This window comes from Capricornis sumatraensis, chromosome 14, assembly GCF_032405125.1.
Source record: "Capricornis sumatraensis isolate serow.1 chromosome 14, serow.2, whole genome shotgun sequence".
Taxonomy (NCBI): Eukaryota; Metazoa; Chordata; class Mammalia; order Artiodactyla; family Bovidae; genus Capricornis; species Capricornis sumatraensis.
This window is the reverse complement of record NC_091082.1, coordinates 68,807,713-68,830,076: the sequence shown is the minus strand read 5'-3', so window position 1 is coordinate 68,830,076 and position 22,364 is coordinate 68,807,713. Positions and strand designations below refer to the sequence as shown.

The window sequence follows — 22,364 nt, the reverse complement described above, 5'->3', positions numbered from 1 at the left end:
TTAAGTCAGGAATCTTGTTGGGAAATAGAAATTATCTGTACATCTTACAGTAAAAATACTAGATATATTATGTTTTCTTACTTAACTATTAGGTAGTTCTGGTAGGTGCCCTATGTAAGTCTATCACACATCATTTTAACTATATGGTGATTCTTGTTCATAATTTGATAGCCATAAAATGTACCCTTAAAATTAGAACTAAAAATAATACAGACTTTGACATTTTACCTAATTATTTTAGTGTAAAAGCTATGAAACAGTTATATAAAATATAAACTGAATTCAAATATAAACTGAAATCAAATATAAAATATGAATTATAAAATACTTTACACATTGGTATTCTGAGAATCAAATTAGAATATCTAATTATTCATATGGAGGGTTTTAAAATGAGTTCCCCAGTAACAGTAAATCAGTACACATTAGAGCTGGGGAACATTTAACACAGGCAACACTGTTCTCTATCAACAATACATTATTTATTTGGCTTTTAGAATTGTCTCCATTAAAAAAAATTATTTGTGGGCTCTGAACTAATAATTAACTAAGTGGTTTTGCTGTTACAACAAAGTGTGACTGATTTGCCCACATTTAAAATTTTTCTGCTTCCCTTCTCCTTTGCATTTTGCATACAAAACATATTCACAGGTAAGTAAAAATAAATTGAGTAAATGAAAGAAAAAGGAAAGGACGATTTTTAAGGAAGAAGTTGTCTTACTTTGGGTTTTTGTTGTTGTTTGTTTTTTTCAAGAATAGCTCCTGGTTAATTAGTTGAATGAATAGGTATGTGAAGAGAGTCTGAAAGATGAAGAATGTAAGTGGGTTAAAGAAAAGCTTTCTTCAAAGGTGCTTTTTACTTTTAAGTCCCCTTTGTCCTAGCTTATATCTGTTTAAATCTTTTCTAAAATGACATAAAGCAGGGATTTCAACTTAATGTGGAAAAACATTCCATTCTTTTAAAAATGACAACATCACTACCACCCTCAAAAAGTAGTGTTAAGCCATAATCACTCATTTCTTCAGAAAAGCCCTTAGCTTTGGGGGTTTTGTTTATTCTTTGGACCAATTAGGCTCCTTTTGTTAACTAAGCCAAGATTTTCTGACAGTAGAGAAAAGAATTAACACATCGACAGTGTTCGTCTTTGGTAGCCAGTAGTTGAAATTGTGTAATAGTTAGTACACTGCCTCCTAACAGTTAACTGTCTGTTCTGTTTTACAAGTGGCTTTCATGGCCAACATTTGAAGTTAAATGCTAGTAGACTTGTACTAATGTTTGGGGGGTATTTCAGGGTGTAAATTTGGGCTATGAAGGGGAAATGCTTGTGATTACATTTTCTTACATTTTATGGAATAAACGAGTAAATTTAGATATATTACATTCAGATTATGATCTCTACCTAGGTTTAAGTACCTTTTTTTTTAACTCAGAAGAGTTGCTTCACCAAAAGTAAACATAATAATTTAAAATTAATCTCTTTCATTTCATCAAAGTACTTTAAAATTTACAAAGTGTTATCATGTAGTTCATATGTTCAATAAGTATTACTGGTATTATTGTTGTTAGTATTAACCTTATCCCCACTCTGTGGATAAAGAAACTGATCAGTCTGAAGAAAGTCACTGGGCTCGTATCTAACAGATCCCCAAAGTACAACTCAGGAATTCCTGTTGTTTTCATTTACTGCTTTTCCCACAGAACATTTTATATGAATCATTCTTAGAATAGTTAACCTATATTTTTACTTATTTCTGTATCTGTCTTAAGACCTTATGTCTTTTGTATGGCCCACAACTGGATTAACAGATTCATTTGTCCTTTTCTGTGTTTTAGGGCAGAACTTTGCTCCACTGGGCTTGTGATCGAGGACACAAGGAACTAGTCACAGTCTTGCTGCAATATAGAGCTGATATTAACTGTCAGGTAAGAGCGATGACAAAATTCACCCATTCCAGTCCATCTTAGCTCCCTGATTCCTAGAATGTCGATGTTCACTCTTGTCATCTCCTGTTTGACCACTGAACTGAACTGAAGAGTGATGAAAAGGGAACATTTTTTTAAAATGAGGTAAAATCTATATAAAGTAAAATTTACCATATTAAAATTTACACTTTACCATTTTAAAGTGTACAGTCCAGTGGCATTAATATATTTAACAATGTGTACCCATCGCTACTGCCTTGTCCTGACATTTTCATCACCCCAGAAGGACAAGGACAGTTTGTACCCGTTAAGTTGGCACTCCCTGTTTCCCTTCCCTTCCAGATCTTAGCAACAACTAATCTTTCTGTTCCAATGGATTTGCCTATTCTGGATATTTCATATAAATGGGATCATAAAATATATAGCCTTTGTCTCTGGCCTCTTTCACTTGGCATGTTTTCAGAGATTATCCGTGTTGTAGCAGGTAATTGCACTTCTTTCCTTTTTATGACTAAGTAATATTCTATTGTATGTATAGAACACATTTTATCCTTCATCAACTGATGAGTAATTGAGTTGTTTCCACCTTTTGGCAATTGTGAATAATTGCTGTGAACAATTTGCATACATGTTTTTGTTCAAAACTTGTTTTCCGTTCTATTGGTTCTGTACTTAGGAGGAGAATTCCCTATACAGTTATTTGATGTTTATCTTTTTGAGGAAACTCCAAACTGTTTTCTGCAGAAGCCACACAATTTTACATTCCCACCAGCAATGTAATGCATGAGTGTTTCAGTATTTCCACTTCTTCACCAATACTCATTATTTTCTTGTTTAATAGCCATTCTAGTGGGGTGTAGTGATCTCATCGTAGTATGATTTGGATTTGTGTTTCCCTAGTGAGTATTTTTTCATGTACTTGTTAACAGCTTGTCTGTCTTCTTTGGAAAAATGTCTATTCATGTGTTGTGCCCTTTTTTTAACTGAGGGGCTTTTTTATATTTAAGAAGTAAAAGTTCTTATATTCTGGACCTTAAAGCATTATCAGATGTATGGTTTGCAAATATCTTCTCCCTTTCTGTGGGTTGTCTTCTCACTTTCTCGATAGTATCCTGTGGTGCACATAAAGTTTTCAATTTTGATGAAGTTCAGCATATCTGTTTTCTTTGCTTGGTTGTGCTTTTGGTGTCATACCTAAGAAACAATGGCCAAATTCATGATTATTAAGATTCACCATGCACTCCTAGAAACTCTGTACTCATAACTAACCCCCCATTCCCCTGCCCACCCCCCCACCCATAACCCTAGCAAGCACCATCCTACTCTCTCTCTTCATGAATTTGACTACTCTAGATACATCATATAAGTAGAATCATACAGTATCTGTCTTTTTGTGATTGGCTTATTTCATTTAGCATAATGTCTTCGAGGTTCATCCATGTTGTACCATGTGGCAGAATTTTTTTCCTTTTTAAAACTCAATAATGTTGCATTGTATGTATATACCATATTTTGTTTATCCAAATATCCATCTACAGACATTCAGGTTACTTTCACCTTCTGGCTATTGTGATTAATACCTCTGTGAATATGAGTAGCAAATATTTGTTTTGAGTCCTTGCTTTCACTTCTTTTGAGTATATACCCAGAAGTAGAATTGCTGGGTCATAGGGTATCTTTAATGTTTTGAGAATCACCATACCATTTCCACAGTGGCTGTACCTTTTTACCTTCCCATCAGCAATGCAGAGGTATTCCAGTTTCTCCACATCCTTACCAACACTTGTTATTTTCTGTATTTTTGATATAAGCCATCCTTGTGGATGTGAAGTGATATTTCATTGTGGTTTTGATTTGCATTTTCCTAATTATTAATGATGTTGAACATATTAATGTTGACCAGTTAATATTGGCCATACATTCATCTTCTTTGGAGAAATGTCTGTTCATGTCCTTTGCCCACTCTTTAATTGGGTTGTTTGGGGTTTTTTATTGTTAAGTTGTAAGATGTGTTAGTCACTCAGTCGTGTCTGACTCTTTGTGACTCCATGGACTGTAGCCTGCCAAGCTCCTCTGTCCATGGGATTTCCTAGACAAGAAGTAGGTTGCCATTTCCTTCTCCAGGGAATCTTTCTGACTCAGATATTCTAAATATCAGTCCCTTATCATATACACAGTTTACAAATATTTTCTTTTATTCTGTGGGTGGTCTTGCACGCTGCTGATAATAGTGTCCTTTGATACATAGCAGCTTAAAATTTTGAGGAATTCACTTTATCTATTTTTCCTTTTGTTGCCTGTGTTTTTGGTGTCATATCCAAGAAGTCATTGCCAAATGCCATGTCATGAAGTTTTTTCCCCCATATTTTCTTTAAGAGCTTTATAATTGTAGCTCTGTTTTTTGACCTGTTTTGAATCAAAGGTCACCTAAGGGTCCAGCTTCATCTTTTTGCCTGTGCACTTTCAGTGTTTCCGGTGCCATTCATAGGTTGAAAAGACTGTCCTTGCTTCACTGAATGGTCCTGACACCCTTGTCAAAAGCCATGTGACCATATGTGCAAGAGTTTGGGATCTGCATTCTATTCCATTTGTCTATATGTTTGTCTTTATGCCAGTACTGCACTGGTTTAATTACTATATCTTTGTAGTAAAATTTGAAATTAGGAAATGTGAGACTTCCAACTTGTTTTTCAAGATTTTTGGCTGTTCTGAGTCCTTTGTGTTTCCATGTGAATTTTAGGATGGGTTTTTCTCTTTTTACAAAAAAGTCATTAGGGTTTTGATAGAGCTGGCATTGAATCTGTAGATCAATTTGGGAGTGCAGCTTTCTCCTGTTCTCTGAAAGTAAAGCGAAGAATGAAACCTTTTGTAAGCTAAAATGATGGAAAGCGAAGAAGAAGCAGTTACCTTAGGACACATCTTGCTAATGCATGCACGGAATAAACTGAGATAAAGCACTGATGCTGGCACAGTTAAAAGTTAAGGTGGCTTCGTGCTGAGATGCAGAGTATAGTTGCTGGAGAAGGGGAAGGAGCACCACTCTTGGTGCTCAGAGGGCACACTCCTCTACAGTGCCAGCTGCAAGACAAACACTGAGGGCTCATTTTGCTTTTTGCCTTTTTTTGTAAAAGCAAAAGTCCTCTAGATTTTTTTTTTTTTTTTGGTTAGCAAAACCAGGTACTAAGGTAGGTCTTTAGTAAAGTGAAGTGGTATAAAGCAGACTTTTAAAAGCAGGAATACTCATATTGTCATTTTAACAGTGGTTAAGTCTTCCAGTCCATGGAATGACTTTTCTTTATTTGTGAGTGACTCTAATAAATTAGAGAATTTATTTCAAAACTATTTTATAATTTTAAGTGTACAATTCTTTTGCCTCCTTGGTTTGGTTTATTCCTAAGTATTTCATTCTTTTTTGACACTACTGTAAATGAAACTGCTTTCTAAATTTCACTTTCTGATTATTCATTGTTAGTGTTTAGAAATGCAACCGATTTTTGTGTGTTGATTTTGTATCCTGCAACTTTGCTGAATTTCCTTAATAGTTCTAACAGCTTTTTGTGGAAGCTTAAAGATTTTCTGCATATAAGATATGTTGTCTGTGAACAGAGATATTTTTACTTCTTCCTTTCCAGTTTTGATGTCTTTTATTTCATTTTCTTGCTTAATTGCTCTAGGTCTTCTAGTACTATGTTGAATGAAATAGTGAAAGTGGGCATCCATGTCTTATTCAGGAGTTTGCTTCTTAATTTAGTATGTCAGATATAAAATGCTTTTCCTTTTCATAATATTTGTTGTCATGTACATCCATTCCACTTTAGTCCATGACCTCACCCTGAACTTTTAATCAAGTCTGAAATATTTGGTTCTAACTATACTCTCCAATTCATTTCACTCTAAATCTTATTTGACCTTATGGAAATCCCTAGTGCCTTGACTGATTACTTCTTCCATATTAGCTCATTTGTCCACTCTCATGCTGTTATTGTGTTCAACTTCATTCCCATTCCCTGTTTTTCAGCTCTGGTAACCATCTGGCAAAACTTTAATTCTGATTAATCCAGTCGCCTGCCTTCTATACATCTACATTTTGGCTCTAGGCAAAGCTAGGAAAACAAAATCACACATCCCTGATATTATCAAAAATGATGGTATCAATCTTTAATTTTGGCTGGCATGTCTTAATGGTCTTTCTTATTCTCACATTTTCTCCTATCTCACAGACAAAACAGAAGAAATCTTTATCAACAGTATGTATCTCAGCCAGTAGTTGCACCAATGTGTATTTCTTCTTGTCTTCTCAGACAGTTAAAACTTGCAATATCTAGCACTGAACTTGCAGTTCATGCTCAGTCGTGTCTGACTCTTTGCAACCCTGTGGACTGTCGCCCACCAAGCTCATCTCTCCATACAATTTTCCAGGCAAGAATACTGGAGTGGCTTGCCATTTCCTCCTCTAGGGGATCTTCCCGACCCAATGATCAAACCCACGTCTTGTGCATCTCCTGCATTGGCAGGCATTCTTTACCACTAGCACCACCACTGAGCTTACTCTCAACAACCACTCCCATCCTCACCCAGTAACTGGCACCAACATCCACCCAGTGTCCTAGGAATCAGCCTTGATTTTTCTCTCATTTTCACATCCACTGAAGTCCTCTAGGTTCTGTCTCCTAAGTATATCTCAAATCTGCCCGCTTCTCTATTTCAACATTGCCAGCAGCCACCATATCCTTGCTTCTAATCTTGATGTTCTTAGATGTATTTCCCACTTTTCATCTGGAGAGACTTTTTAAGATGCTAATTTGCAAATATTTCTCTTGTTTTCTTTTATTGCTCTAAAATTAAATCTAAATGTGATTTGTCCTGTGAAGCCCTTCATGATCTGGGCTTTGCTTACCTCTCCACTTATTTCTCAACACACTCCTAGCTTATGCACCATCCCTGCTACAATAAGTTTCACTGATTCTGAAGAACTTGACATGTTGCTCACCTGTTGGGCTTTTTAGATACTGTGTTCTCTCTTCTTCATTCTGCCTCCTAGGCCTAATTTTACATATCATTTCCTCCAGGAAGCCTCTCTTCACTCTGCCCAGATAGACACCTCCACTGTCTCTTATCGCTCTCTGTTCTTAAGCTCATCAAAGAGCTACCTCAATGCAGTCACCGTGTATTGTAATTCATCGTGTACGTGTCTATATCCTCAGCACCACCATATACAAGTACTAGAGTATGGTTGTCTCCAGTGCCCTGGATGTCTGACATATAGATGTTGCTCAGTAAATATTGAACAAAGTAATATCAGCTTATAAAGAAGCTGACAGAATGTTAGAAAAATAAATCATGAGAACCAGAAAAAGCCCTAAGTATTTACCAGAACCTTTGGGTTTCCTTGTTATTTTATTAGAATAAATGTTTTTTTCCCATGAGACTTGTGTGCATTCTTCTTGGGCTAGTTCCCTAGCTTTGAGTCATAGATCCAAGTCATAACCTTAGGCCATACATATTTCACTTTTTTTCTTTGTAGGTTGTATATGTACAAAGGGAAAAACTCAAAAAATGCAAACAACTAATTTAAAAAAATTTTTTTCTCCTTTGTTTCAGAACTTTTATGTACTAAGGAAAATCAGCTCTTTCTTTGTGATATAGTAATTATTAAAATGTTTCTTCTAATACATGTTATCACTTCATGATTTCTGTGATCCATCTAGAATTAGGATCACATGTATGTAATAGGAATTTTATTTTTGTCCAGATGATTAGCCAGTTCCAATAATGTTTATTGAATAATCTTCTCTCTGCTGATTTAAAGTGTCTTCTTTTTATATTCTCACTTATCTATGAATTTCACCGTATTTCTAGCTGTTCTTCTGTTGCTTTCTTTTTCTGCTCACATACTTGTGCTATGCTGCTTTAAATATTGTAGCTTCAAAATATGTTTTCATGCCTGGCAGGACAGATTACTTAATTACTTATTCAGAATATTTCCCGTTATTTTTGCTTGTCTGTTTCTCTGTGTGAGCTTTGAAATTGTCTAACCCTTGCTTCCCCCAGTTACCACCAAAACAAAAACTTATTGGTACCCTCATGTCTTTAATTTGGTTTGGATTGTCAGGGGTAGTATTTTAGATGGAAGTGTCTCCAGTTTAGGCGTAGGCTGAGATTTTTGCATGTGGGTTTCTTGTATTCTGTTTGAGTATTATAAGACAAACAATGTAAAAAACTGCCATATGTGGTTTTATAGACTACTCTTTACCTAACACTAAACGTCAGCGCCAAGTAAAAGTTCCATGTAGCTTTTTAGGGTGAATAAGTCAAGACTCTATGCCTTTCCTTGCCCTCTTTGTCATCATATGACCACTCTGTGTTGTTCCTAGCCTTGGTTTTCCTTTGTTATTGACAGTCCTACTCCATATGATCCAGCTTCAGTTAAGGGACTGCTTTTGGCTTTGTCAGCTTGGGTTGCTAACATGCTTCCAAATCAGAGGGCTTTTGGAGATTTGCTCTCAAAATAGCTTCCCCCTTGTAATTTCTTCTTTGGTTTCCTTATTGAAAACTCTTTTCAAATACAGACAATACAAACATAGTAAATGGAAGGAAATGTTCATCTCCCTCATGACTCAATCTTTCTTAAACAACATTATTATTGACTGGTCTATTGGTTGCCAAAAAGGAAAATCAATTTTATTAGAAGTATTTGCTTGGCTACAGATCTTGGTACTAACCCAGCAGAGACAGGCTGATGTTATCAAGTATCTGAAGACTAATTTTTACCATTAGCCTGAAACGGAGTAGTAATTAAAGATATGTCAATGTCTACTCTGTGTTTTCCTGTCATTTTTACCTTTCAGTATATCTCATATATACGTTTATTGCCCTGCAGTTTCTACATTCTGTGACTCTGATGGAATTGAATCTTTTAATTTTATTTCTGAGAAAGATCCTTTATAGATTTCATTTGTTATCTGGCAGTATTATGTACGCAGTTTTGTCTTTTCCACTGCTTGATATTGATTTTTAATTCAGCTCTGGAAGTTGGGTTCATAACCACATTTGAGATTAGGATATAGGTTAAATACACACACACGTACCCCTCAGACCTCTTGAGTAAATTTGATCTTTAAGTCCTGAAGAAAGATTAAAACTACTCTAAAAGCACATTTGAAAGTATCTGAATGCTAAAGATTTATTTCTAGACTTCTCAGATTTATTGTAAAGTAACGTGAAAGAAAGAAGTGGGGTTGGGAGAGGAGGAGCACCGATGGTGTTGAATGTCTGCACTCTGTACTGGGTATTAAGCAATTCAGAAGGCGAATATTTTGAGTGTTACTGAAATGCTTGAGGACTTTGTGGTGTATAAATTACATGGACTTACGATTTATACTATGGCATGGAGCAACATGCCCTTCCACAGAATACTTTGGTGACTGTGTGTTAAAGAAAATTTTGATAATATGAGATTCAACCAAATTTATTGTGGTGACCATTTTGTAATATATACAAAAACTGAATCATTGTTATATACCTAAAACAAATGTTATATGTCAGTTATATCTCAATTTTAAAAAAGAATACTTGTGAAATGAAAGAATGAGTAAACCTGAAAAAAAGAAATTCTATATGCCTGTGTGGTTTTATGAAATAAATGGGAAATAAATACATATATATATATTTTTTTTTTTTAAAGAATGGGGATAGTGACCATTCTAGGTTTATCCTGCTGTTGTAGGGCTTAAAATGCTGAAGTAGCCCCACTACCTCAGGGCTGTCCTCCTGGTTCTTGGCCAAGTCTGCTCTTTCCCAAGTTCACCAGGCATATTGCTGCTAACATAGCCCTTCTAAGGCTACTATTTATTGTGTCGCTGACCTACTCAAAACTCTCTAATGACTGCATTGCTTATAGGATAGATTCCAAACTCTATAGATTTGAATTCAGGAGGGGAGGGTGAGGAGGCACAAAAGTATATAAATAAAACCATCTGTGATTCTATTATGTGTGTGGGGGGAGGGGTAAGATATAAAACAGCTTTTTAGTATTTACCGTGTACCAGGCATTTTATGTATCGTCACCACATCAATCCTATAATGTAGAAGTATTATTATCTGCATTTTAGTGATAAAGAAACAGAAGTCATAGAGCTAGTAAGTGATAAAGTCTAGGCTTGAAAATGTCGTTTTGGTTCTAAAGCCCAAGCCCTTATCCTCTCTGTAAATTTTGAGTGCCTTTCCTGCTTTATTTGCTCTACTTACATAATGTGTGTGTGTGTGTGTGTGTATTTTTAAAGACATTTAGTACATTACTGCACATAAATATTTTGTTCCATTCAGTGAATTGTCATTTCACTTGCTTAATAATATCCTTTGAAAACACAAAATTTTTAATTTTGATGAAACCTAATTTATCTATTTTTTAATTTTGTTGTGTTTTTGGTGTTGTTTCTAAGAAACGATTGACTTGTTAGAGATCATAGTGATTAAGCCTTTTCCTTCTAATAGTTTTATAGTGTTATCTCTTACATTTAGGTCTTTGATTCATTTTGAATTAATTGTATATGATGTAAGAGAGGAGGCTGACTTCATTCTTTTACATATGGATATCCAGATGTTTCATTTGATACCAGAAGATAAGCCCCACAGGTCAGAAGGTATCCAGTATGCTACTGAGGAAGAGTGGAGGGCAATTACTAATTGCTCCAGAAAGAATGAAGCAGTTGGGCCAAAGTGGAAAAACACACATTTGTGGATGTGTCTGCTAATGAAAGTAAAGTCCGATGCTGTAAAGAAAAATATTGCATAGGAACCTGGAATGTTAGGTCCATGAATTAAGGTAAATTGGATGTGGTCAAGCAGAACATGGCAAAGGTGAACACTGACATCTTAGGAATCAGTGAACTAAAATGGACGGGAATGGGTGAATTTAATTAAGATGACCATTATTTTCTGTAGACAAGAATCCCTTAGAAGAAATGGAGTAGCCCTCCATTCATAGTCAACAAGAGTCCAAAATGCAGTACGTGGGTGCAGTCTCAAAAATGACAGGATGATCTTGGTTCATTTCCAAGGCAAACCATTTGGCATCACAGTAACCCAGGTCCATGTCCCAACCACTAATGTCAAAGAAGCTGAAGTTGATGAGTTCTGTGAAGACCTACAAGATCTCTAGAATGACACCAAAAAAAAAAAAAAAAAAAAAGATGTCCTTTTCATCAGAGGAGATTGGAATGCAAAAATAGGAAGTCATGAGATACCTGGAGGAACAGGCAAGTTTGGCCTTGGAGTACAAAATGAAGCAGGGCAAAGGCTAACAGAGTTTTGCCAAGAGAACACACTGGTCATAGTAAACACCTTCTTCCTACAACACAAAAGATGACTCTACACAGGCATCACCAGATGATCAATACTGAAATCAGATTGATTATATTCTTTGCAGCTGAAGATGGAAAAGCTCTATACAGTCAGCAAAAACAAGACCTAGAGGTGACTGTGGCTCAGATCATGAGCTCCTCATTTCGAAATTCAGGCTTAAATTGAAGAAAGTAGGGAAAATCACTAGACCATTCAGGTATGACCTAAGTCAAATCCCTTGTAACTATACAGTGGCAGTCATGAATAGATTCAAGGAATTGGATCTGATAGACAGAGTATGTGAACAACTGTGGATGGAGGTTCATGACATTGTATGGGAGGCAGTGACCAAAACCATCCCAAAGAAAAAGAAATGCAAGAAGGCAAAGTGGTTGTCTGAGGGCACTTTACAAATAGCTGAGGAAAGAAGAGAAGTGAAAAACAAGGGAGAAAGGGAAAGATATGCCCATCTGAATGCTGTTCCAGAGAACAGCAAGGAGGGATAAGAAGGCCTTCTTCAATGAACAATGCAAAGAATTAAAAAACAGAATGAGAAAAACTAAAGATCTTTTTCTGCTAGGCTCTTCAGTAGACTGTACACAACTGAGGAAAGAATCAGTGAACCTGAAGATATGTTAGTGAAAACTTACAAAACGAATGAAAGAAAAATAAAAAGAGCATTTCTGAGACATTTTGAACAATTTTATAAGGTGTAACATACATGTAAGTGGAATATCAGAAGAAGAGCAAATAGAGCAGAAAAAATATTAGAATGACGGGCCATTTTCCAAATTAATGATACACACCAAATCACAAATCTAGGTTTGCTCAGCAAACACCAAACAGGATGAATACCATTGTAAAGGGAGGAAAGTAAAAAGAGTTAAATGGAATAAGGTTTCTACATTTCATCCAAGTGGTAAAGTATCAGTAGGTAATAAGTAAATTAAGTAGTAAAATAAATAGGGAAAGGAGTACAGCAGGGCTGTCTGCTGTCACCCTGTTGTTTAATCTATATGCTGAGCACATCATGAGAAATGCCAGGCTGGATGAGTTACAAGCTAGAATCAAGATAGGTGGGAGAAACATCAACAACCTCAGATGTGTGGATGATACCACTCTAATAGCAGAAAGCAAAGAGGAAATAGAGCCTCCTGATGAGGGTGGAGGAGGAGAGTGAAAGACCTGACTTAAAACTAAATATTAAAAAAAACTAAGATCATGGCATCTGGCCCCATTACTTCATGGCAAATAGAGGTAGGTAAAGGTGGAAGGAGTGACAGATTTCCCCTTCTTGGGCTCTTAAATCACTGCAGATGGTGACTGAGGGCATGAAGTCAGAAGACATCTGCTTCTTGGCAGGAAAGCTATGACAAACCTAAACAGTGTATTGAAAAGGAGAGATATTACTCTGCCCACAAACGTCCGTAAAGTCCAGGCTATAGTCTTCCCAAGGGTCACATACAATTGTGAGAGCTGGACCGTAAAGAAGGCAGAATGCCAAAGAATTGATGCCTTTGAACTGTGGTGCTGGAGAAGACTCCTGAAAGTCCCTTGGACAGCAAGAAGATCAAACCAGTCAATCTTAAGGGAGATCAATCCTGAATATTCACTGAAAGGACTGATGCTGAAGCTGAAGCTCCAGTATTTTGGTCATCTGATGCGAACAGCTGACTCACTGGAAAAGTCCCTGATGCTGGGCAAGGTTGAGGGCAGAATGAGAAGAGGGCATCAGTGGATGAGATAGTTGGATGCCACCACCATGAACTTGGGCAAACTTCAGGAGGTGGTGAGGGACAGAGAGGCCTAACATGCTACAGTCCATGGGGTCACAAAGAGTTGGACACAACTGGGCAACTGAACAACAACAATAAGTAAATAATAATAAGTCATACATACACACACACATACATATACAGACACACGTACATCTACAGATACACACATACTACATGCAAGTGGTAAAATGTCAACACTAGTAAATAGTAATAAGTTATACAAACACACACAGGAAAAATAATACCTTTAGAATAATGATTTTAAAAACTATAAAAAATATAATAACAAACACTATAATTGAGACATAGGTGAATTTTTTTAAGCCTTCTGAACCCAGAGGCCTTAAATTATAGGCTCAATTTCTTTTAGTGATCCAAAACTGTTCACATTTTATATAGAGGTCAGTTTTAATAAGTCAGGGTTTTTCATAGAATTTGTCTATTTCACCTTAAGTTATAAAAGGCTGACCTAAAATTATTCATAATATCCTCTTGCTATCATTATAATATCTCTAGAGTGTATAGTGATCTCTTTTTAAAATTTTTCTGATGCTGATAATTTATATTTTTACTGATTATTCTTGCTAAGGGTTTATCAACTTTATTGATGAGTTCAGAGAATGAACTTTTAGCTTTGTTGATTGTCTCCATTTTATATTTGGTGTCTGCATTGATTTTTGCTCTTTATTCTTTCCTTCTACTTTCTTTGGATCTACTATGCTCTTTTTCTGGCTTCTTGACATGGAAGCTTAGATCATTTATTTCCAACTATTCTAATAGGTATACTTAGAAGTATAAATTTCTCTTATGCATTATTTTAAATGCATGTAGCAAATTGTTATGTTCTATTCAAAATATTTTTTTAAAATTTCCACTACAGTTTCTTCAAATACAATCACATTGGTGGTTAGGGCCTAAATATATGCATGGCAGGGGGTGGGGTGGTTTATACAATTCAATCTATTAACATTATGTCTTTATATTTTAAGTGTGTTTGTTATAAATAACATGTAGTTGGGTCCTGATTTTTATCCAGTGTGATCATCTTTATCTTTTAATATTTATTTACATTTAATGTAATTACTGATACAGTTCTGTTTAAGTTTACTATTTTTGTGTTTTTTTTAGTTTGTCTCACCTGCTTTTTGTCTTTCTGTTTTTCCTTTCCAAGCTTCTTTTGTATTTGTCAAATATTTTTTATTATATCATTTTACCTTTTTTATTGTGTATTTGTTATTCTTTAATAGATTCACATTTAGTGGCCATGATAGAAATTACAAAACAGTCCCTTAACTTATTATAGTCTACCTTAAATTAATACTTTTGTCATGCCCTGAACACTGTGAAAAATCTTAAAATGGTTTAATTCTGTTTATTTTTTTCTAGCTTGTGTTGCTGTAATTGTATTACATTATACATGATATATTTTTGCTTCTCTATTTTCTACTTTCCTAACAAGATACTGTTTTTGCATTAGTCAGTAATCTTTTATCATTATTCACATATCTACCCTTTCTAATGCTCTTTTACTTCTTGCGATTTCCTGATTCTATCTGGTATCATTTTTCTTTTGCCTGGAGAACTTTAATATTTCTTGCAGTATTGACTTCTAGTGATGAATCATCTCAGCTTCAGTTGTCTGAGTATGTCTTTTCCACTTATAGGTTAGAAAGGTAATTTTGCTTGATAGAGAATTCTGTGTTGGCCAGTTTATTTTTTCTGCCCTTTAAAAGAGCTGTCATTCTATTATCTTCTAGCTCTATTTTGATTTGAGAAGTTGGCTAGAGTTCTTTTTGTTGTTCCTCTGAAGATAGTATCTTTTTTCTCTGACTGCATTTAAGATTTTTTCCCTATATTTCATTTTTGAGCAGTAGTTAAGTGTTTTTGTTTGATATTTTAAATTCTGCTTGGGGCTCTACATTGAGTTCTTAATTACAGATATTATAATTTTCCAGGTCTAGAATGACCATTTGATTAATTTCACTTATTCCCTTTTTCTGTTGAAAATTTCCATCTTTTGTTTTCTTTCACATATTTATAATGATTATTGTGAAGTTCATATCTTTTAATTTATATACCTGAATCATCTTTGAGGCTGCTGCTTTTGGCTGTTTTTTGTTTATGAATCATAATTTCCTACTCATTCACATTTCTAGATTTAAATTTCTTTCATTTTGAAACGATTTCAAATTTATACAGATAATAAGAGTATGAGTCTTAAACCTTGAACTCAGTATTTTGCCAACATTATGCCCTACCACTGGAGAAGGCAATGGCACCCCACTCCAGTACTCTTGCCTGGAAAATCCCATGGACGGAGGAGCCTGATGCACTGCCATCTATGGGGTCGCACAGAGTCGGACACAACTGAAGCGACTTAGCAGCAGCAGCAGCAGCAGCAGCAGCATGCCCTACCACCCCTGTGAAAACAAGGACATTCTACTTTGTTGTTGTTCAGTTGCCAAGTTGTGTCCTGCTCTGTGACGCCATGGACTGCAGCCCGCCAGGCCTCTCTGTCCCTCACCATCTCTCAGTTTGCCCAAGTTCACATCCATTGACTCAGTGATGCTATCTATCTCATCCTCTGTCGCCCTCTCTTCCTTCTGCCTTTAATCTTTCCCAGCATCGGGGTCTTTTCCAATGACTCAGCAGCTATTCACATCAGGTGACCAGAGTACTGGGGCTTCAGCTTCAGCATCAGTCCTTCCAGTGAGTATTCAGGGTTGATCTCCTTTAGGATTGACTGGTTTGATCTCCTTGCTGTCCAAGGGACTCTCAGGAATCTTCTCTGGCACCACAGTTTAAAAGCATCAATTCTTTGGTGCTCTGCTTCTTTATGGTCCAACTCTCGCATCTGTATATAACTACTGGAAGGACCAAGGCCTTGACTATATGGACCTTTGTTGGCAAAGTGATATCTTTGCTTTTTGATACACTGTCTGAATTTGTCCTAGCTTACCTTCCAAGAAGCAATCGTCTTTTAATTTCAGGCCTGCAGTCACCATCTGCAGTGATTTTAGAGCCCAAGAAGAGGAAATCTTGTCACTGCTTCCAGCTTTTCCCCTTCTATTTGCCATGAAGTGATGGAGCCAGATGCCAGAATCTTTGTTTTTGTAATATTGAGTTTTAAGCCAGCTTTTTCCCTCTACTCTTTCACCTTCATCAAAAGACTCTTTAGTTCCTCTTTGCTTTCTGGCATTAGAGTGGTATCATCTGCATATCTGAGGTTCTTGATATTTTTCCTGGCAGTCTTGATTCCAGCTTATAATTCATCCCATCCAGCTAAGGAATGTTCAAACTATCGGACATTCTATTATGTATGCATAATTCAGCCATCACAATCAAGATATCACCGCTGATATATTACAGCTATCTAATCTGTATACCAGATAGTCAGTACCAAAATCAAGTTGATTATATTCTTTGCAGCCAAAGATGGAGAAGCTCTATACAGTCAGCCAAAACAAGACTGGGAGCTGACTGTGGCTTAGATCATGAACTCCTTATTGCCAAATTCAGACTTAAATTGAAGAAAGTAAGGAAAACCGCTAGACCATTCAGGTATGACCTAAATAAAAACCCTTACAATTATACAATGGAAGTGACAAATAGATTCAAGGGATTACATCTAATAGAGTGCCTGAAGAACTATGGATAGAAGCTCGTGACATTGTAGAGGAGGCAGTGATCAAGACCACCCCCAAGAAAAAGAAAAGCAAAGAGGCAAAACAGTTGTCTGAGGAGGCCTTACAAATAGCTGTGAAAAGAAGAGAAGCAAAAGGCAAGGGAGAAAAGGGAAGATATACCCATTTGAATGCAGAGTTCCAAAGAATAGCAAGGAGAGATAAAGAAGTCTTCCTCAGCAATCAATGCAAAGAAGTAGAGGAAAACAATACAATGGGAAAGACTAGCGATCTCTTCAAGAAAATTAGAGATACCAAGGGAACATTTCATGCAAAGATGAGCACAATAAAGGAAATAAATGGTATGGACCTAACAGAAGCAGACGACATTAAGAAGAAGTGGCAAGAATACACAGAAGAACTGTACAAAAAAGATCTTAATGATATGCAGATGACACCACCCTTATGGCAGAAAGCAAAGACAAACTAAAGAGCCTCTTGGTGAAAGTGAAAGAGGAGAATGAAAAAGTTGGCTTAAAACTCAGCATTCAGAAAAGTAAGATCATGGCACCTGGTCCCATCACTTCATGGCAAAAATAGATGGGGAAACAATGAAAACAGTGATAGACTTTATTTTGGGGTGCTCCAAAATCACTACAGATGGTGATTGCAGCCATGAAATTAAAAGATGCTTGCTCCTTGGAAGAAAAGTTATGACCAACCTAGACAGCATATTAAAAAGCAGAGACATTACTTTGCCAACAAAGGTCCATCTAGTCAAGGCTATGGCTTTTCCAGTAGTCATGTATGGATGTGAGAGTTGGACTATAAAGAAAGCTGAGTGCCGAAGAATTGATGCTTTTGAACTGTGGTGTTGGAGAAGACTCTTGAGAGTCCCTTGGGCTGCAAGGAGATCCAACTACTCCATACTAAAGGAAATCAGTCCTGAATGTTCATTGGAAGGACTGATGCTGAAGCTGAAACTCCAACACTTTGGCCACCTGATGAGAAGAACTGACTCATTTGAAAAGATTCTGATGCTGGAGAGATTGAAGGCAGGAGGAGAAGGGGACGACAGAGAATGAGATGGTTAGATGGCATCACCAACTCCATGGACATGAGTTTGGGTAAACTCCAGGAGTTGGTGATGGATAGGGAGGCCTGGTGTGCTGCAATTCATGGGGTCACAAAGAGTCAGGCACGACTGAGTAACTGAACTAAACTGAATCTTCATGTCATTCAGGTGTGGCCAGTTGGCCCTAGAATATGTTTTATAACAAAGGGATTCAGTTTAGAATCACACATTGCATTTATTTATTATGTCTAAAATAGCCTAAAGAAACTAAGGATTTCCTTCAGTCTACAACAGTTACACAGCTTCTCCTTGACATTTACGACTTTGATACCTTTAAAGATTACAGACCAATTATTTTACAGAATGTTTCTCTGCTGGAGTTTGTCTAATGTTTCCTCCTGATCACGTTGTGCATCTTTATCAGGGGTATCATAAAAGTGATAGCACATTCTCATTGGAACGTGTATCCAATGGCACATAGCTGCAATTTGCTTCATTACTGATGTTGTTTATTTTGATCACTTGGTTAAGATCATTCCTGGCCAGATTCTTCATAGTAAAATTATTTTTGTCCCTTTGTAATTCATTTCTATTTTGTGGGACAATATTTGGGAATATTCGTCCTCATCAAAATTTCAGTTTATTTACACTTTTATTTACATCAGTTTAGATTCATAGTTTCCTTGTTATAATGTAATAAGGTCCAACTCTCTGCAACCCCATGGACTATACAGTCCATGGAATTCTTCAGGCCAGAATACTGGAATGGGTAGCTTTTCCCTTCTCCAAGGGATCTTCCCAACCCAGGAATCAAACCAGGGTCTCCTGCATTACAGGCGGATTCTTTACCAACTGAGCTATCAGGGAAGCTGTTATAATGCAATGTTATCTAATTTTATGCTCCTGTGGCATCACTGACTCAATGGACATGAGTTTTGAGCAAACTCGGGGAGATAGTGAAGGAAGGGGAAGCCTGGTGTGCTGCAGTTCATGGGGGTCATAAAGAGTTGGATACAACTTAGCGAACAACAATAATAATGCTCAGATTATTACAGATTTGGCCAGTGGAAGCCATTTCAGTCTGGCCTTTGTGTTCTATTGATATGTGTCCAGAAATCTTTGAGAATTTTTTCACTCTCTGGTATAACAAGAACTCCCAGGTTCATCTTGAACTTTCCCTTTTTCCAGGCCTGGAAATAGCCATTTCTCCAGAGAGCTCTGGTTCAGCTCAATAGAGAATGGTATTTAGAAACCAAGATCTGAGCATTAGATGTGCTCATTCCTGTTGGCTATCATTCTTCCCAGATTAGCTCATTATTATACACAGACATTTAAAAATCTGTATTCATTTTTCCTGTGTGTGTAGTTTACACCAGTACCTCTTCTTCTAGTTCCATGCCACAAGATTCATTGTTTTCTCTTTCTATATTTGTAACTCTCTTGTCTGACAGTGAGAACCCTGGCTTCCATTATCATATTTGCTTATTTGATCAATCTCTCATTCTGCTGCCACCCCCTCTCCTGCATGGATACACTCATCATATGGAAGCTCTGACAATTTGCTCAGACCACATTTCTAGAGGATGCCCTCCTCATTCCTCTTGGTCTCTGACACCCTGAGCCAGGTCACACTCCCATGTGAGTGCCTTCCTTACTCAGCTTAGGCTTCAACATCCATGTCAGCCTTTTGTGGGAGTATCTTCTTCACTCTTCTTGGTCTCTGAAACTTTGTACTGAACTGTCTTCCTGTGTGGACCTCCTCTTTACCCTGCATGAGCTTTGACACCGCACACTAGGCTGCTGCCTTAACTGGACACCCTTCTCATCCCAGTTAGGCTCTGGATCACTTTGCTCTGGACAACTACTGCTCCCCTCTTGCCTCTTTCCACTCCACAAAGACACCTACCTCACTCACTCTTAACTTATGGCTTCAAAACTGAACTGTTCAAGAAAGGAAAAGGAAGAGCTATATCTCATGTTTTATGCTATATTGCACATTATGTATAAAGAACTATAGAGACAGTTGGTGGTGTTTTCCTCGAGAGGTCACTCCTTAGCCTTTATCAGATATATAATTTGAGGGGCTGATGATGTCACATCAACAAGGAATTGAGCTTTGTTGGGGCTGGGTAGCAGCTTTGGTTGGACTTAGTCCTGTTTTCCTGCGTATTTTGGGGGTGATTCTTTACAGATTTTGCTTATGAGCCTATGAGCCTCTGCCTCCCTGTCTTGAAAGACTGGTCAAGATGCAGTCTGATGTTTTTCCCTCTTTGAGCTTTCTTTTCCCACTTACTGCCTCCCACTGCTTCCAAATTTTGGCCTAAGGTTCAGGCTGAGATCTTTTGTGTGAGGCAGGCCCCTTCTTCAAGCAGGATTTTGTCTCAAATATTGCAAGACAGCAGATTCGTGTATGCTTTTTTAGAAACTCTGGCTTCCCACACATCCCCTGAATCCAGAAAATAGACCACGTGGGAGAACAGCTTTTTGTGTTTGGGACTTCTAAAATTTTTGAATTGTTGAGCCAGCCCCACACAGCCTCCGAAAGCTTTGCTGATTTTATTTTCTCGGGTGTCATTATTTCATTTGAGCCAGGCTCATACTCAGCTCAGCCTATGCACAGAATCAGTAAATGCCCCCAGGTAAGAAAGCAGCAGGAGAGAGCCTGCTGCTGCTGCTAAGTCGCTTCAGTCGTGTCGGACTCTGTGCAACCCCATAGACGGCAGCCCACCAGGCTCCCCCGTCCCTGGGATTCTCCAGGCAAGAACACTGGAGTGGGTTGCCATTTCTTTCTCCAGTGCATGAAAGTGAAAAGTGAAAGTGAAGCCGGTCAATCATGTCTGACTCTTAGCGACCCCATGGACTGTAGCCCACCAGGCTCCTCCATCCATGGGATTTTCCAGGCAAGAGTACTGGAGTGGGGTGCCCTTGCGTTCTCCGATAAGTTTCATTAGTTCCCATTTGTTTTTATTTTTATTGCTTTGGGAGACTGACCTTAGTAGACATTGTTACAATTTATGTCAGAGAATGTTCTGTCTGTGTTCTCTTCTAGGAGTTTTATGGTGTCATGTCTTATAAGTCTTTAAGCCATTTGAGTTTTTGTGCATAGTGTGAAGATATATTCTAACTTCATTGATGTACATGCAGCTGTCCCACTTTACTAGCACCGTTTGCTGAAGAGACTGTCTTCCAATCTTGTATTCTTGCCTCTTTTGTCAAAAATTAATTGAGTATAGGTGTGTGGGTTTATTTCTGGGCTATCCATTCTATTCTGTTGATTCATATCATCTGTTTTTGTGCCAATACAACACTGTTTTGATTATTGTAGCTTTGCAGTATTATCTGAAGTCTGGGAGTATTATCTGAAGTCTGGGATGGTTATGCCTCCAGGTTTGTTCTCTTTTCTCAAGATTGCTTTGGCAATTCTGAGTCTTTTATGGTTCCATATAAATTTCTGGATTATTTCTTCTAGTTTTGTGAAAAATGTCATGTTGGGAGCCGCGTTAGGCATTACTAACAAAATGAAGGCACGGCCCCAAACCCCTCTCCTCATCTTGCAGGCACGGTCCTGGGATGAAGGAGTTAGGTCTTGTGATTCTGACTTGTTCTTTCCTTTCTTTGGTTGAGCTGGCTGGAAAGAATGTTAAGGTGCTTATTGTTCTGGAGAGAAGAATGAGAAAGCACAAAGCCTTCTGCAGTTGTGCCCAGAAAATAATCTATAAAGTAACCATTGACATTTGTTCAAGGATCTTTACAAAGAATGTTCCAGAATGAGCATGTAGGCTGCAGCTTGAGGCCATGGGAAGGATTGTTATATGAGACCTGTTTGTAAGGGGAATGTTTATGGCAAAAGAAGTTTGCGAGCTTCAGTTCAGTCCAGTTCAGTTAATTCGCTCAGTCATGTCCAACTCTTTGTGACCCCGTGAATTGCAGCACGCCAGGCCTCCCTGTCCATCACCAACTCCCAGAGGTCACTCAGACTCCTGTCCATCGAGTCAGTGATGCCATCCAGACATCTCATCCTCTGTTGTCCCCTTTTCCTCCTGCCCCCAATCCCTCCCAGCATCAGAGTCTTTTCCAACAAGTCAACTCTTGGCATGAGGTGGCCAAAGTATTGGAGTTTCAGCTTTAGCATCATTCCTTCCAAAGAAATCCCAGGGCTGATCTCCTTCAGAAGGGACTGGTTGGATCTCCTTGCAGTCCAAGGGACTCTCAAGAGTCTTCTCCAACACTATATTTGAAAAGCATCAATTCCTCGGCACTCAGCCTTCTTCACAGTCCAACTCTCACATCCATATATGACCACTGGAAAAACCATAGCCTTGACAAGACGGACCTTTGTTGACAAAGTAATGTCTTTGCTTTTCAATATGCTATCTAGGTTGGTCATAACTTTTCTTCCAAGGAGTAAGGGTCTTTTAATTTCATGACTGCAGTCACCATCTGCAGTGATTTTGGAGCCCCCAAAATAAAGTCTGACACTGTTTCCACTGTTTGCCCATCTATTTCCCATGAAGTGATGGGACCAGATGCCATGATCTTAGTTTCTTGAATGTTGAGCTTTAAGCCAACTTTTTCACTCTCCTCTTTCACTTTCATCAAGAGGCTTTTTAGTTCCTCTTCAC

At 37.6% G+C, this 22,364-nt stretch overlaps 1 protein-coding gene across 2 annotated transcripts in view; it reads left to right on the top strand.

Moving 5' to 3' along the window:
- Positions 1-22,364, top strand: part of ACBD6 (acyl-CoA binding domain containing 6) — a 201,041-nt gene that overhangs the window by 97,017 nt on the left and 81,660 nt on the right. For both annotated transcript variants that reach the window (XM_068986419.1, XM_068986421.1), the window contains exon 6: positions 1,835-1,924. In XM_068986419.1, the coding sequence (XP_068842520.1) occupies positions 1,835-1,924 (90 nt within the window). The remainder of the gene's footprint in view (positions 1-1,834; positions 1,925-22,364) is intronic.